General features: G+C 39.0%; 1 protein-coding gene across 4 annotated transcripts in view; it reads right to left on the minus strand.

The window, feature by feature from the left end:
- Nucleotides 1-18,508, minus strand: part of slc10a7 (solute carrier family 10 member 7) — a 269,973-nt gene that overhangs the window by 24,833 nt on the left and 226,632 nt on the right. The window contains exon 11 of one of the 4 annotated variants that reach the window (XM_043699329.1): nt 10,744-11,612. The exons of the other annotated variants lie outside the window; for them this stretch is intronic. Within the exon in view, the coding sequence (XP_043555264.1) occupies nt 11,500-11,612 (113 nt within the window). The 3' untranslated portion in view covers nt 10,744-11,499. Of the gene's footprint in view, nt 1-10,743; nt 11,613-18,508 lie in introns of those variants that run through there. 4 annotated transcript variants of the gene reach the window in all.

Raw genomic sequence — 18,508 nt, forward strand, 5'->3', positions numbered from 1 at the left:
GAACCTGCACTCCAAGGTCTCTTTGTTCGGCAACACTCCCTAGGACCTTATAAGTCCTGCTAAGATTTGCTCCCAAAATATCTTTATACTATCCCATATTCTACCGTAGCTTAACTACCTCTTCCAAATATTTAATTATATTACCTAATTTGGTATCACCTGAAAATGTTAAATCACTGATTTTGCATAGTTGACAGAGGATAAACACCATGGGATACACATTATTTACCTTCAACCACTCTATAAGCTGCCCTAAATGCCACCCTCTTCTTTCCAAATAATTTTAAATCTAATTTTCCATCCTGATGATTTACTCCCTAATCTCTCTAGTCATTATTTGTGTGCAATATGATCAAAGCATTTATATGGTGCATCTAATTAAATTTCTGGTGAATGGTAATCACCAGGATATACGTAGTGGGGATTTCAATGATGGCAATGCTATTGAATGCCAAGGGAATGTGGCTAGATGATCTCTTGGAGATGGTCACTTCTTGGCAGTTCCGTGGCACAATTGTTACCTCTTAGTTGATGTTCGTTGTTCTCCAGGATTTGCAAATAGACCTGGCCTAGGGATGAGAACAAATGCTTCAGATTTGTCTTTTACACTGATATGCTGGGCATCTCATTAGTGGCAATGGGCATATGTTTGGGGTCTCCAATTTAGGGAAGTTGAATAATTGTCCATTACCTTTCACAGTCTAGATTAGAGTGGTGCTGGCAAAGCACAGCAGGTTAGGCAGCATCCGAGGAGTAGGAAAATCAACGTTTCGGGCAAAAGCCCTTCATCAGAACTGAAAGCAGGGAGCCTAGTGTCACTGCTCCCTCTCCATTGCAGACCACCATGCTGCCACCTTTGGTTGGTCTGTGCTAGTGGAACAGGGGATGCCCAGGGCCAGTGGGCATCTGGTGCTACCTAGGACATTGTAACAGATGATTCTGAGAATATGATTGTGTCCAACTATTACTTGACAAGGCACCCTGCCTCTATTCCTGATGAAGGACTTTTGCCCGAAACGTTGATTTTCCTGCTCCTCGGATGCTGCCTGACCTGCTGTGCTTTTCCAGCACCACTCTAATCTAGACTCTGATTTTCAGCATCTGCAGTCCTCACTTTTGCCTTTCACCTTTCACAACTGAATGAAATAGAATTTGTTACTTGTAGGGTTTCCCAGCTCTGTCCATCATATGCTGTCTCTGCTGCATGGTATGAAAGTAGCCATGTGCTGTAGCTTTACCAGGTTGGTATCTCATTTTTAGGTATACAAGGTGCTCTCCTGCACTCCTCATTAAACCAGGGTTGATTTCCATCTTGATGGTAATGATAAAATGGGTAATGTTGGGCCATGAGGTTACAAATTGTTCTTTAACATAATTCTGCTGCTGATGGCTCACAGTACTACATGGTATGTCCAATTTTGAGTTGCTAAGTTTGTTTGAAATATATCACAGCACAGTGACAGTGCCACACATCACAATGAAGGGTATAGTCAGATAACAAGGAATGGGGATGAATTTAAATTATGCTTGCTTTTCCCCATTTTAAGCCATGACATGAGGTACAGTAAATTAGACTTTTCCTGCATTATGCTTTATGGAGTTAGGCTGAAGTGTGTTCCCAAACCCTAGTTTTGGATTCCAATTTTTGAAACAGTCCCGCAGCACAATCCTTTAAGATGAAATCAAATATAGATTTTTATTAACAGAACACTCAAATTGTGAAGGAATTGCTTTGCTACTCCATGCACAAATGCAAGTATTAAGAAATTAAATTAGTCATAACAAGACTGGGAACGATTATAAATGACAAGTTTTGGTGAATCCAATGGTATTGAGAATCAGTTCACATGAATTATAGTTCCTGGAGGTAAGTGACCAATAATCATGTCTTAGGCAGCAGTACCCAGCAATCCTTCTCCTTGCAGGCAACGTGTAATCTTTGTTTTATCAGAAACATTGAGACAGAGTTGAAAGATCTGAGACAGGTTGCCAATTATGCCTTGGGTCTGGTCTTCCCTTTGTGGGTCAAACAGCAACTAACACAAATCTCAACTGCATATTTAAGCAATTCATCTTAGTCAGATTTCAGTTATGTGAAAAGACAGGCATTTCAGATGCTGAAGATCCAACTTGAGAAGCTAATTAGAAGATTGTCAAACTAAGAGAGTAAGTTTATCTTCCCCTCAGATTTTCCATTTCAAGCTAATGAGGTAACTGTAGGTGCTTCAATGTTCATTTTAGCATAATGGATCGTGATATTTTCCTTTTTCTGAGCTGGCTGGAAGCAGACAGCTTGCCTCTAGTCCTCTGTGTCAACTTTAGTTGGAATGTCTGTGCAATGTAGGGGGCTCAGAAGCTTTTGGCAATATAACCATATGATCATCCTCAGCTTTTACAAATGGTTGCCCATTTGTAAAAGAAACAGAATTTAAATATAGCAGGGATCAGAATTTATTTTTGGGGTTTCTCTTCTTGTCTCTGGCCACGATAATATCCCTCATGTGAAGACAGAACTTCATCTCCACATCATCTGCATTAATTACTTTAGTTGATACGGTGGTCATTCACCAAAACAGCCATATGAGGCTGATGGGTTCATAGAGTCATTGAACCATACAGCATGGAAACAGACCCTTCAGTCCAACCAGTGCATGTTGAATATAATCTCAAACTAAACAAGTCCTACCTGCCTGCTCCTAGCCCATATCTCTTCAAATCTTTTCCATTCATGTACTTACCAAATATCTTCTAAATGTTTTAATTGTACCACTTCCTCAGGACATTCATTCCACACAAGAACCACCCTCTGTGTAAAATATTTGCCCCCTTGGTTTTAAATCTTTCTCCTCTTACCTTAAAAATGTGCCTCCTAGTCTTGAAATCCCTATCCTAGGGAAAAGGCAACTATGATTAACTCCATCTATCTTGCTCATTATCTTCTTAGGTCGCCTCTCAACCTCCTACGCTCTAGCAAAAGAAAGGTCCCAGCGTCTCCAGCGTTTATGACTCAACTTTCACATCTAGCAACGTGCTGGTAAATCTCTTCTGAACAATCCCTAGTTTGATAATATCCTTCCTTTAACTGGGCAACCAGAACTGTGCACAGTATTCCAGAATAGGCCTCAACAATGTCCTATACAAAGTCAACATGATTTTCCAACTCTTATATGTAAACATCTGAATAATTAAGGCAAGCGTGCCAAATGCCTTTTTAACCACCCTTTCTCCATGTGATGCAAACTTCAAAGAATTATGTACCTGCATCCCTAGGTCCTACTGTTCTACAATCTTACCCAAGGCCCTACCATTAACTGTATAAGCCCTATCCCTGTTGTACCAAAATGCAATATCTCACATTTATCCATCTGCCACTTTTTAGCCCATTGACCCATTTGATCAAGATCCCCTTGTAATCTTAGAAAACCTTCTTCATTGTCTACTACGTCACCAATTTTGGTGTCATCCACAAACTTACTAACCATGCCTTCTATTGTCTCGTGCAAATCATTTGTATAAATGATAAACAAAAGTGGACCCAGAACCGATCCCTGGAGAACACCGCTGGTGACAGGCCTCCAGTTCGAAAAGTAATCCTTCACTATCACACTCTGTTTCCTGCCATTAAACCAATTATGTATTAATTGGCAAGCTCACCCTGAATCCCCAGGTAACCTAACTTTATTAATCTACCATGCAGAACCTTGTCGAATGCTTTACAGAAGTCCAAGTAAACAGCATCTACTGCTCTGCCCTCATCAATATTTTTAGAAACTTCCTCAAAAAACTCAACCAAGTTTGTCAGACACTATTTTCCTCGTACAAAACTATGTTGACTATCCCTAATCCCTAATGTTTGCCTCTCTAAATGTTCATAAATCCTATCTTTTATCATCACCTCCAACAATTTACCCATAAGTGATATCACACAGGTCCATAGTTCCCCAGTTTCTCCTTACAACCTTTCTCAAACAAAGGTACAACATTAGCCATCCTCCAGTCATCAGGCACCAGACCCATAGTTATAGATGATACAAATATTTCTGCGCGGGGTTTGCAATTTCCTCCTTTACTTCCCACAATATTCTGGGATACATTAGATCAGGTCCTGGAGATTTATCCACCTTTAAGTTCTCTAAGACCACCCGAACTTCCTCTTTTGTAATGTTAACGGTTTCTAAAACATCAAATTTATTTCTTTTTTAAGAACATAAATTTATTACACAAAAGATGAAAATAAAAAAAGCTACCTAAACATAGAACGGTTAGAAAAATAAAAAAAACAAATCAAATCAAAGATATAAACTGTTCCTCAAAGTCTTCATTTCACTGAGATTCAAATCCACATAATTAAGCCGCTACAACAAACCTTTATGTTGGCTGAACTGACTCTTCCCTGTTTATGAATTCTGGTGTCTTCTCACATAAGTATTCACAAAACTCAGAAGTTAAAACTTTTTATCTTTGGTAAAGCTGCAGATTTCACATCAACCAATCCTAGTCCTGAAAGTTGCACAAACAAACTTTCCTACTGTGGTGACTGACTCCCTTAATTGCTCGAAACAAAATCTAGAATAGAAACTATATTTGCTTTTGATACCAGTCAGGTCTCCTTCAAAATGCCTTAAAAAAGGTTTAATCTCTGGATTTTCCAAGCTAAACTTCAATCCTTGATTATTCTAACCTGCAAACAACCTGACGGTCTTCAATGTCAGTCCATTTGTTGTAAATGATCCTAGTTTAGACAATTTTCCATGAACACTTTAGCAGTTCACAAGCTCTATGACATTCTGGTTTTGGTCACTGTTCTGGAAGGACTGTCTGACCTAGTTTTGTTTAATAAAAATCTAAACCCTAAAAGCTTAGGGTTATTTTATATATTATATATATCATATGTTACTTATATATCTACCTTTCATCATTTACCACTGAATCAGTCTTCAGGGTAGACACGGAAGTCCCAACTCGTAGTACATTCTGTGAACTTGTCACTTTTAGTGTTTCTTCTAATTGTTATTAAAAAACAAGTAGTAGTGATCCATCAACTGAAGTTAGTGGTAATCAGTAGGATTATTCCTTTCTTTTAAATGGGGACTAGTGTCACTGGTCCCTCTTCACTGCAGACCACCATGCTGCAACCTTTGGTTGGTCTGTGCTGGTGGAACAGGGGATGCCTAAAGGCAGTGGGCATCTGGTGGTATCTAGGACATTGTAAAGTATGATTCTGAGAATATGATTGTGTCCAACTATTACTTAACTAGTTGTAGGTCAGCCCTCCCAATGTTGGCACAAACCCTCAGATGTTAATAAAAAATGTTTGGAGTGTTGACAAGGTTGAATGTGCAGCTGTCACTTCTGGTGCTTCAATTAATGCTGGGATGTCTGTTTCATTCCCTTTGAGTTTTCTGCAGCAGTTTGGCACAATTAAGTGGCCTTCTAGGCCATTTCTGAGGGTCTTTGAGAGTCATGTTGCTGTGGGCCTGGAATCATACCTAGGTCAGGCTGGGCAAGCACAGCAGATTTCTTTCCTGAAAAGATCAATAGTGAATCAAAGAGATTTTTATGAGGATTGACAGAATCACTGTTTCTATGATGAGTTTGTAATTCCAGATTTATTAGTTAATTGTATGTACATTCCAATAGTAGTGGTGGGATTTGTCTCCATTTTCCCAGAGCATTATCTTGAGATTCTGGATAACTGGTTTCATTCATTACCGCTCAACTACTGGCTAGCCCCCAGAAATCTGACAAAGGTCAATGATGTGAAATGTTAATACTGTTTCTCTCTACAGTTACCATCTGAATTTGGTATTAGCGTGCTTTAATTTCAGATTTCTAGCATCTGATGCTTTGTTTCTTTTTGCTGTTAATTAGTTAATTGACTTGTCTCTTAGCCTTAATTGAAAAGGAGTATCGCGTTTAGCATTCTTCAGTTCTTTGATATAAGCCCCATGTACAAAGAGTTTTGAAAAATTATAGTTATAACTACTACTTTGTTAAAAACATGAATATTCAGGGGACTAGAAATCAGAGGCTTGAAACATTGAAAACATTTCTTTCCATCCAATCAAAAAAATAGCAGATGATTAAAGGAATCATTTACAAGATCTGTATGAATGAAGGGAATGATGAAAAGACATGTAAAGTTTATTGAAATTGAAAATTTTATACTTTTGAGAAAAGAGAGTGGGATACATCCAATATATACAGAAACAAATGCAGACGGAAGAAATAAAATTAAAATTGTACTAATTGAACCACTATTCCTGTGTAAATAAATAACAATCTTTGCTGTTACAAGTGACCTGAGATGACCTGGATATTTAAAATTGTTTACATATTGAGTAGGCTGCTACGTAATTATATTGGAATAACAAGGTCTGAAACTGAAACCCTAGTGAACTCTCATACAGATCTGAGCTTGACATCTGGATACATAGGAGCCCTAGCAAATTAAAGCCAATGGTAATCAGGAGGAAAACTGGTTGGAATCATAGCGAGCTCAAAAGAAAATGGCTGTAATTGTTGAGATCAGGTATCTTAGTTCCAGCCTATCACTATCACTGCAGGACTTCCTCAGGCTAGTGCTTTGTGACCAAAGTATCTATGATCTTTTCTCCAATGATCTTTTCTCCACCTTAAGTTCACAAAAAGAGATGTTTTCTGATTTTTGTACAATGTCCAGCACCATTTGCATCTCCACAGAAACTGAAATAGTCCTTGTCCGATAACAGCAAGAGTCAGACAACTTCCAGGCTTGGCTGATAAGAGACAAGTCATATTCATAGCACACAAGTGATAGGCAATGAGCATCTCTAAAAAGAGGCTAACCATCACCCCTTAACATTCAACAGCATTACCATGACTAAATTCTCCGTTTTCAACAACCTGAAGGTTACTATTGACCAGAAACTTAACTGGACTAATCATTTAAAAAATACTACAGCATCAAGAATAGGAATCATGGCACGAATAACTCAGCTCCTGATTCCCAAAAACTTGTCTACCATGTCCAAAGTGCAACTCAGCAATGCGATGGAATACAGGTATTCCACATTTCCCTAGATGAGTTCAACTCCAACAATCAAGAAGTTTAACAAAGCAGCTTGCTTGACTGGCGTTGCATCCACAACCATTCTGTCCCTCCACCACCAATGCACAGCAGCATCACCAACTAGAAGGATAAGGGCAGCAGAGAAGGCTAGCCACATGGGAATATTACTATTCCAAGTCCTCCTCCAGGCCACACACTATCCCTAATTTGGAAAAGTATCGCTGTTCCTTCACTGTCACTGGGTCAATATCCTTGAACTCCCCTCCTCCCCCCACCAATGGCATTGTGTGGGTAATGACACCAAATGGACTTTAGCGGCTAAAGAAACAGCTCACTATCATCTTTTCAAAGTTAACTAAGGAGGCTAAGTTAACTAAGTCAGCAACACCCAGATCCCATGAATGAATAAAACCAAAGTAAAAACTTATTTCTGGCACTCTCCCTCCACAGTCATTTTCTCTTTCTTATCTGGATTTAGTGAATTATGTTAGGTTTATTAATCCACAGGAAGACAATCCTCTAGTCAGCTTGTTGTCCAAGAAGCTTATTTGACTTCAACAATATATGTTGGAGCTCTGAAACCACATTTTGACAGAGGACGAGGAAATGACATTTCAAATTAGAATAAGACTCAAAGGGTGATCTTAATTGGAATGAATCTTTTGGTAGTACAGATGAATGAAACTGTCATAATTTTTCAGAAATATTTGACATCGACTTAGGCACCGGAAAAGACAATAGAACAACAACAGAAGACAACAGCCATTTCAATTTTGCAAAGTCCTCCTTAACATCCAGGGATTAATGCCAAAATTGGGATTAGTCAAGCAACAGCCATAGTTATACTTATGGAATCATGCCTAGTGGACAATGTCACAAACATCACCATGACTAGGACAAATACAGAAGAGGTGGTGTCACAGTGGTACACAGTTGGAACGGAGTTGCCCTGGGAGTCCTCAACATTGACTCCGGACAGGTAGACAGGTAAGAATATGTTTATTATGTTTGTCTTCATTGTTCAGAGCTTTGAGTGTGGGAGTTGGGACATCATGTTGAGGATGTAAGTGAGGCCGCTTCGAGTACTGTTTGTAGTTCTGGTCAGCTATTACAAAAAGGATATTAATAAACTGGATAGGGTTCAGAAAACAGTTACCAGAATGTTGTGGGGATTGGAGGTTTTGAGATATAAAAATAGACTGGAAAGACAGACTCTTTCATTAGAGCATAGCAGGTTGAGGGGTGACCTTATTGAGGTTTATAAAATCATGAGGAGCATAGATAACATTAATGTCAAGCGTCTTTTCCCTTGTTTGGGGAATTCAAAACTAGGGGGCGCATTTTTAAGGTGAGAGGAGAAAAGTTTAAAAAGAACGATGAGCAACTTTTTAAACAGAGAGTGACTTGTGCAATGAGGTAGTGGTGGATCCACGTACGGTTACAACTTTTAAAAGATACTTGCATAAGTTCATGCATAGGAAAGGTTTGGAGGGATATGGACCAATTGTAGACTGGTGGGACTAGTTTAGTTTGGGACCATGGTCAGTGTGGACTGGTTGGAACGAAGAGTCTATTTTCATGCTGTTTGACTCTATGACTATATTTCTATGCTGTAAAAGATAAATTAGTTAGTACGATGTACTGAATGGATTATTTAAGATGGGCTAAATGTCCACTGCATTTGTATTTATCATGTGAAAAAGCAGCATGACAGTACAGCCCACTTGACATTCATGTGTACACCTAGGTATCCTGGTCCTGTATTGAATTATTCACTAAACTTAGCTACTGATCTTCTGGAATGTAATAAGAAATATATATTCAAATGAGTTGGGAAGAGGTGTACAATTTCTTTTGAACCATTTTAAACTAATTAAGGAAAAAGCTGGTAGCTGTAGAAACATCTAATTTTCTAACAGGTCTGTTGCTATGTAAATTTTTTAATGGAACTGGTGCCTTATAAGATACATTGCCTCAGTAAGCTTGTTAAATTTCCAGTAGACATTTGACACAAAAATGGAAAAAAGCAATACCTATGTTTGTGATCTGTCAATGTCTTGTAAAACTAACTAAATTGTAGCATGAAGTAAACATGAAATGTACTAAACAGGAGCAGGACTTATACAATAAAAGGTAAGGTTATAGAATAGAGGGACCGAGAGGTTCAGGTACATAATTTGAAGTTTGAATCATATACTGTCAGTGTTAAACGGGCCTTTAGCACGCTTGCCTTCATCACTCAGTCCTTTGAGTATAGGAGTTGGAAGGTCATGTTGAGGTTGTACAGGACTTTGGTGAGGCGTCTCCTGGAATACTGCGTGCAGTTTTGGTCACCCAGTTATAGGAAGGCTATTATTAAGCTGAAGAAGGTTCAAAAGAGATTTACCAGGATGTTTTTGGGTATGGTAGGTTTGAGTTATAAAGAAAGGCGGGATAGACTGGGACTTTTTTCATTAGAGTGTAGGAGTTTGAGAGGTGACCTTATATAAGTTTATAAAATCATAAGGGGTATAGAGAAGGTTAATGTTAGTTGTCTTTTCCCGAGGGTGGAGGATTTCAAAATTAGGGGTCATATTTTTAAAGAGCAGATAGATTTAAAAAAGACATGAGGGACAAGTGCTTTACACAGGGGGTGGTTCGTGTATGGAATGAACCTCCTGAGGAAGTGGTGGACGTGGGCACAATTACAATGTTTAAAAGACATTTGGATAAGTGTAAGAATAGGAAAGGTTTGGAAGGATATGGGCCAGGAGCAGGCAGGTGGGACTAGTTTAGTTTGGGATTATGTTTGGCATGGACTGGTTGGACCGAAGGGTCTGTTTCCATTCTGTATGACTCTACGTTACTGAATTAACAACAGAATTTTCTGATGTTTCTATTTTTAAAAGTAGGCAAGTGTCTTCCAAAAGGAAGTTTTCTATGAACAGCTGCTTTTCTAGTGGTGAAGAGTCAGTATAAACATAAAACATAAATTAGTCTTACTTGACATATTGTGTTGTTTTAAGTATGTATGCTCAAGATGCTATCAATGGAATTTATTCCCTCATTTGTACAATGAACAATTGGCAGGCAAAGTTAACTTATTTTGAAAGAACCTGATATTAATGCACAAACAAAACTGCCTGTGCCAGCAAAATGCTTTTCTCTTCAAAGCAAATGAGTATAGCTACATAAAACATGCTTTGTTTTTGTATGGAATGCTGATTTCAAACCTTTACTGTATGGCAGTTTAATTTTGTTCATTTCCTTATTTGTGTATTTTAATCCTAAAACCAGTTATTTTTAAAGTATACGCAATAAAGTGATATTATTGTTATTTAGGACAATGTGATCACTTTAAATAAAAATTAATAAAGTAGAAGTCCTGTAACTTTTAATGCTACAGATCATTAAATCCTATTGTCACTGATGAAATAATTATCATACAGGAATATTCCTGAATTAAACAAAGAACAGCTTTAGTGGTCAGTTCTCTTCCTTGAACTTTTAACAGTAAACATTTATATAAAGCATGACTATTATTTTCTCATATACATTAAATCTTTTAAAAGTGATTTTTTTTTACTTCATTGAAGGCTGAACTAAGTTGGAGCTCAATCACTGGCAAAACACAACTATTTTTAAACACAGCAGAATCTTTATTTGATTTTAACAGAATTCAAGTGCTTGGGACATTTAATGTCCCCAGAAACATCACTGACCTCTATCTACACAACTGCCCTCTACAAAGTAATTTCATATTGTGAATGGATATTTATGAGGTTGGAGCTGAAAAACCCATTGCTACTATATTAACTGAGTCACAATGAACACTCCATATTCCCATTAGGACACCCTCCTGTTGTTTAACAAACTCTTGGGAGCTTAAACATGTAGGATTTTCAACTGAACAATGTCAAGTCATAGCTCAATGTCAGGTTCAATGCGACACTCCATGATTAAGGGTCAAATTGTCACCTCATCCGCAATCAATCAGTGAAAATGCAATCTGGCAAATAATCTAATGAAAACAATGAATCAAACTGAGTTTCACTAAAAAAATTATCATTAAGTAATTTTCTGCTCTATACAGTTATTATTGACTATAACTTGCATCAAAACTAAATACAGCATTTTAAGGAAGAATATTTTACATTTAAATGACCCTATATTGCTCTTAAGCTGCTACACACTCTGTGCTAAAAAATACATTCTGTACACTTCCAAAATTGGAAAACGGTTTGGATACTTTCACACTAAAATGAATGCCTCAAAAATGAAGTAACGTTCATATTTATCAGCAATTAACTGAAAATAACCTGTGCTTAGAGTGGTAGTGATTATGTCGCAATCATTTCTCTCCCAGTATTTTCATCAAAAATAAAAGTAAACTGTTAACAAAGTTCTTAGGTTATCCTTATAACAGATTTTATCTCTAATTTTCTTCTCCCCAGTTTGACCTTTGATGTTTAATATTTTGCTGCTACCAAATTGGTTATTCCCCTAATCAAATTCTGAAAAAATCTTCTTCCTGAGGGTCCAGAACCATGTCCAATCACGGAAGCCTCAGATTTAGTTGCATCTGTGAAAAAGAGAAGTTCCACTTCACGTCAAGAAATTTTACTTGTTTCCTTCTCTGTCTTGCATTTGAAACCCCGAATGATTGATCGTAAATTGTAGCATGGCAAAGGCTATGAATTCTGGGAGAACAATCCACTGCCCAATAACAATTCCAGAATAGCTGTAGAATTGATTTCTATAAACAATGTTAAAAATTGTCCACCTTGAATCACAAAAAAAACCCAGACTATTTAACCTGGTAAGATCCATCTTATTGGTCTTCAGTCAATCATAAAAGAAGTGATGCAAGAAATGTCAACAATGCCAATAAATGGCACCTACTCACCAGTTAATTATTTGATCAATGTTCAATTCAGTTTCCACCAGAACTACTCCACCTATCACAGCCTTCCTTGCTGTAGATGTGGACACACAAGAACATAGCTATCCTAAACATTAAGGGTGTTTCAATCATGTTTGGCACCAAAACCATAGATCAGTGTAAAAAAAAATCCTTCGACAGCTGGATACAATCTGGCATACACCAGAATGGCTGTGGTTATTAATCTAATTAACAGAATTTCGGGGTTAAAAAGGCTGGAAATTTTAAGGGCAGTCTTTCTAGCTCAATTAACCTCATTGGCTTAATCAAAGATTGTCACTCTCCATAATGAAGGAATGCAATTGTTTATTGATGGGTTTTCAATAAGTTTACTGTATCTACTATCTAGAGATGCACTATAACAATTCACCTAAGAACAGGAATACAAAAGCAAAATGTTGCAAAGAAAATGGCATTCATATCAAAGTAATAAAGTCCAAAAACTTATGTTTATTCTTAAATGCAAACAATTTGATAACCTCTACACTCAGGACAGTGTCCACGTGAAAATAAGGTATGTGAGCAGAATTAAGCCATATGGCCCACTGAGTCTGTTCCATCATTTGATCACAGCTGATAAGTTTCTCAATCCTATTCTCCTGCCTTCTCCCCGTAGCCTTTGATCCTCTGACTAACCAAGAATCTATCTCTGACTTAAATAAATTCAACAACCTTCTGTGGCGATGAATTCCACAGATTTGCCACCCTCTGGCCAAAGAAATTCCTCCTCATTTCCATTCTAAAGGATTGACCCTTCACTGAGGCCGTGCGCTCAGGTGCTAGTCTCTCCTGATATTGAAAGCATCTTCTCCATGTGCATTCTATCCAGGCCTCTCAGTATTCTGTAAGTTTCAATCAGATCCCATCTCATCCTTCTGAACTCCATCGAGCACAGTCCTCAATGACAATGCTCTTATTATGACAAGCCACATCTCTGTCCTTCTCTCAATGTGGATGTTCTTTTCACTTGTTATTTTACCATCTTCAACCCCATCCCTTTCCGTCACTTCTTTCTTTGTTCATCTCCATTAATCGAACTTCCTTCATTTTCATGAACAACTTACACAGCTAGCGATTTTGTAAAATGTTAGAAGTGCACCATTTGATCGAAAAGATTGGATTACAAACTTTACTAGACACGGTCAAGCTACATGAAAGCGTACACCATTTTTAAATCAAAACGAGCTGTCTTCACTTTGGTTTCCTTTAACACTACAACGAAAAAGTCAGGGAAGGGAAGGCCTTTAGATTTTGTTCAAACTCATCTAGTCAGTCAAATAATTGGATCTTCACATACTTCAACATCATATTGCCGTACCCAACAAATGTTTTCAACCATTATCATTCTTTGAGTAAAGGCATTTAGTGCTAGTATCTGTTTTGAATTTTGTGCTAAGTGTTTAAATTCACCCTTGTTATTTGGACACGCAAGGTGAGGTTTGGGGCCCAAAAATGACATACAGGGCATGCAATCACATTTCTGCCATGATTACCATCAAACACTAAATTGGTAAAGGTCAAACAAGGGAAATTATTTATCCATTTCTGAAACAGTCCTTAGTTGTTTGAGCAAACAAGTATAGGGTTTAAGCCTGCTTCTTTTCCTACTGCAACTTTGGTTTGTTTTGAGTTAATCAATGCCAGTTTCCAAGAAAACCAAAACTAAACATCATGGTGAGATTTTGTGGATATGCTTCAACAGTATTGATTCAGATTGCAGTGTCCATGCTGACTATGTATGTAGTAAATGTGGTCAGCTGCGCTCCTGATGTGCCGCATGGAGTTGTGGATGGACTCACTGTGGAGCATCGATGATGCTGAGAATGGTGTGGATAACATGTTTAACATGCTGATCACACAACCAGTAAGGGCTACATAGACAGAGAAGAGTTGAGTGACCACAGGCAAGATAAGTAAGTGTGGGCAGGCAGTGCAGGAAATCTCTGTGAGCATTCCCCTCTCAAATAGATACATCATTTTGGATACAGTTTGATGATGGTGGTGGTAGGGGGTGGGGTGTGTGTGTGTGTATATGTGTGAGAATGGCCTCAGGGGAAAGCAACATCAGCAACAAGATTAGTGGCACCACAAATGGCACTGTTGTACAGCAGAGGGGGTCAAAGTGTGGGCGAACAGTGGTGTTAAGGGACTCCATAGTCAGGGGCACAGATAGCGTTTCTGTGACCACAAGCAAAACTCCAGGATGGTGTCTTGCCTCCTTGCTACCACAGTCAAAGATGTCTCTGAGCAGGCACAATATGTTCTGAAGGGGGGGGGTGAGCAGCCAGAGGTTGTAATCCATATTGGTACAATCAACATAAGCAGAAAGAGACATACGGTCCTATAAAGGGAGTCAGGGAGTAAGGTAGGAAATTGAAAAATGGGACCTCTACAGTTGTAAATTGGAATTACTTCCTGTGTCACGTGCCACTGAGGTTAGGAATAGGAAGATAGTAAAGTTAAATATGTGGCTAAAGAGCTGGTGTAGGAGGGATGACTTCACATATGTGGATCATTGGGATATCTTCCTGGGCAAGTGGGACCCGTACAAGAAGGATGGGTTGTACCTAAACTGAAGGGCACCAATATCCTGGCAGGGAGGTTTGCTAGTGCCATCTGGGAGTGCTTAAACTAGTGTGGCAGGAGGGCATGAACTAATGCAGTCGATCAGGAAGTAAAATGACCCAAAAGGAGTCAAAGATTAGGACTAAGAAAGAACAGAGATGGGAGGTTATTGAACATGGCAGGACTAGCAGTCTTAAGTGCATTTGTTTCAATGCAAGGAGTGTGTCAGGTAAGCAGATGGACTTAGAGTGTAGCTTAATACATATAACTATCATGTTGTAGCCATTATAGAGATTTTGTTGAGAGAGGGACTGGTAGCTTAAGATTTAGAAGTTTCAGCTGAAATTGAGAGGGATGTAAAAGAGGAGTTGCATTACTGATGAGGGAGAATATCACAGCTGTACTGAGGGAGGACACCTTGGAAGGCTTATCCAGCCAGGTCATATGGATAAATCTCAGAAATAGGAAGGATGCAATGACTTTGATGGGATTGTATTACAGGTCTCCCAACAGGCAGGTGGTGATAGAGGAACAGATATGTGGACAAATTATGGAAAAATGTAAAAACAACAATATTGTTTGGATCGGGGCGGCACGGTAGCTCAGTGGTTAGCACTGCTGCCTCACAGCGCCTGGGACCCGGGTTCGATTCCAGCCTCGAGTGACTGTCTGTGTGGAGTTTGCACATTCTCCCCGTGTCTGCGTGGGTTTCCTCCAGGTGCTTCTGTTTCCTCCCACAGTCCAAGGTTGTGCTGATTAGGTGAATTGGCCATGCTAAATTGCCCGTAGTGTTAGGTGCACTAGTTAGGGGGAATGGGCCTGGGTGGGTTACTCTTCGGAGGGTCGGTGTGGACTAGTTGGGCCTAGGGCCTGTTTCCACACTGCTGGGAAACTAATCTAATAAACAGATTTGTTGTGTGTGCTTTTAACTTCCTCTACATTGACTGGGACTCACTTAGTATGAGGGGCTTGAATTTGGGGGTGGGGGTGGGTGGGATTTGTTAGGTGCGTCCAGGACAATGTTTTGAAACAATATGTAAATACTCCAACTAGGGAAGGGGACATACGTGACCTGGTATTGGGGAATAAGCCCAGCCAGATGATTGAAGTTCTCAATGGGGGACCATTTCTGTAAATGAGGTGGAGGTGCTTGTGTTGGCTCACAGGATATTCTGTGCCTGTGCACCTCCCTCCACTTCACCTGATGAAGAAACAGTGCTCCTTGAGAGCTTGTGATTTTAATTAAACCTGTTGGACTATATCTGGTGTCTTATGACTTCTGACAGAATTCTATAAGTTTTAAGTTACTAATGGATAAGGATAAGAGTAGTCTCTGGTGAAAATATTAAGTTGAGGAAAGGCTAATTACTGCAATATTAGTCAGGAACTGGGAAATGTTGATTGGGGCAATTGTTTAAGGGTAAATCCAAGTCCGGTCAGTGGGAATCTTTCCAAGGCCAATTGATCAGAGCTCAGGACCAGTTTAGTCAAAAAGAAACAGGAAGCAGATGTAATGTTTAGGAAACTGAAGACAGGCAGGGCATTCGAAGAATAAAATGATGGCAGAAAAGAACTCAAACAAAGAATTTGGAGGGTTAAAAGGGGTCATAGCAAACAGGATTAAGGAAAATCCCAAGGCATTTTATACACAAGTAAGGAGCAAGAGGATACCAAGGAAAAATTTGGTCCACTCAAGGATGAAGGAAGGAATTTATACATGGAGCCCAAGGAAGCGAATGATGTCCTTAACAAATACTTTGCATGAGCATTCACAAAGGAGAAGGACATCATATGTTATGTAAATCTTACATTTTATTTGGCTAAATCCAATTTGCGCTAAGTTTTTGAGAGGGCTATTTGCCTCGAGACTCAGTAGGTTTTAATACCTGTCTCTCCCGTTTTAGAAAGAAAACAGATCACAATAAGAAGTGCCAGATGGGAGCCTGATTTTTGCCTCTCCACAATTTATGTGGAGTGTATCTGATTTTGACCATCCCACGTGACTAACTGAATGTTTCCAAACCCTTAGAGACAGCTATTGGAGACTACTTATTGTGCTGAGACCTCCTGACAAGAATGCTATCCCCTCTGACAGACTGATGCGGCCTGAGGTCTGCTGACAACCATGATGAGCTTTCTGGTGTTATGTCTGCTCTAAGCAGCAAAGCAAGACATAGGTAATTTGAACCTGGTAGCTCTTGCTGAGGGGTTAAAGCACAGAGCAATGCAATGTAGGGATGCTAACAGCATCCAGAAAGCTCAGAGTCAGTGTGGTTTGACAGCAAGTGAAGAGCCTGGAGATGTAGTCTGGTCCAGTCCATGTTGGTCCAGTGTCCTTGCTGCAGTATTACAATAAGTTGCTGGTGCAGACCGAGAAGTAGCACTGAAGTGCAGAAGTGTCCCTTAAGCGGATTGAAGATATGCCAAGAGGGACCATACAGGTTGGAATATAATGGATGCAAATGTCCGTGGACGTGGGGTGAATGTGGCTGGTAGCAATGAAGCCTACCCTGAGATATTGATGTTGGGTGTCCAACATGGCGGGCCTTTGAAGCAAGTGGAGAGTTGAATTTGCCAGGTACCCGCTCTGATTTCTTTGTGGAGTTTGCTCATTGTTTCTTTGACATGTTTGGTAAGATAGGAAGCTGAATATTAATGAGATGAGTTGGGCCATTAACAAGGTGTTTAAGAAGCAATAATTCCCCTTAACTGGCAGTTTTCCACTGCGTAGCGAAAAATGTGCTGCACTATTTGTCACAAGCATAAAAGATCTAGCAAGGTGCTCCAGGTGTTGAGATAGGCCTTGCCAGAAGTCTGGCCAAAGCCCATATCACTCAGACCCCTAAAATTCCGTCTAAGGCTTCAGTTTCTTTATTGTTTAATTGCTCTGGATTCCTTGTTACCATGAAGTCTGTAGGCCAGTTTACTTACTTACATCTTAACAAATGTGCAACTGTTGAAGTGAAGAGATGGGGTTACAGGTCCAGTGAATTAAAAAGTGTAGGAATATAACTGTGCTATTGTTTACTGACAGGGATCCAAGGATACACAGAACAATCTAGTAGGGAATCAGACAATCTGCACATTGACCTCCACTCCTTGGCGCATTAAAGTGTTACTTTGATTGGCTTGCAAAATTCCAATGACAGATTTCTTAACTTTTCAGAAAACACATGCTAAAATATTAGAACTTTTTTTTGGTCAGGACTGCATAAGGACGTACTTGTCAGGTAGTGGGGAAACATCATATCAAACCTGTATTCCTGATTCCCATTCAAGTTTTTGAAGAGCAATTTAGCAGGATTTAGTACACTATTTAGGACCTCCACTTAAAACCAGAGGTGGGAATCAGCATCTTTAACAATGTGGTGATCTTGTGGTGAAAGGTGCAGAATAGATGCATCATATTTTGGGATTTAGATTTTAAAATAGAGACACAAGAGGATGTGGGTGAATTGAGTGAAGGTAATTTTTTTAAAGAAAAGGTTTTAAAATAATTTGGAAAAGTGACCGAAGCGCATCAATTCCAAGAAATCATGTGCCTGCAATAAAGAGCTTGGAGGAAGTACGGTTGTGGAAATCAATGAAATATTTATATTGCTGAGATCACAACAGCTCAGAATCTACTAGTTACGTTTTGACTTCAGAACAGAAGGTTCAAGGTTTCCATGTGGAAGAGTCAGAAGTTCAATTTAATAAGGAGGATAGTTTCTCCTAGCAGGAGAATCAAATGTAGCTGAAGTATTTTAATTTATGGAGAATATAAGCCAGAGAGCTTGGATGGAAATCTTCAAGTTGTTACAACTGAAAAAATCTTTGATATCAAATTTGTAAAAAGTTTATTTCAGCAGTCTTGGTCTCCAAGAGCAAGAGGAATAAAATGACAATGTTGAGGAGCAGGTTGAAACTTTGTTGTGCTGTTTGTGTGTCATATGTATAGCTTTTTAAAATTTCTTTTGTGTAATAAACTG

This window comes from Chiloscyllium plagiosum, chromosome 1 (assembly GCF_004010195.1).
Source record: "Chiloscyllium plagiosum isolate BGI_BamShark_2017 chromosome 1, ASM401019v2, whole genome shotgun sequence".
Lineage (NCBI taxonomy): Eukaryota > Metazoa > Chordata > Chondrichthyes > Orectolobiformes > Hemiscylliidae > Chiloscyllium > Chiloscyllium plagiosum.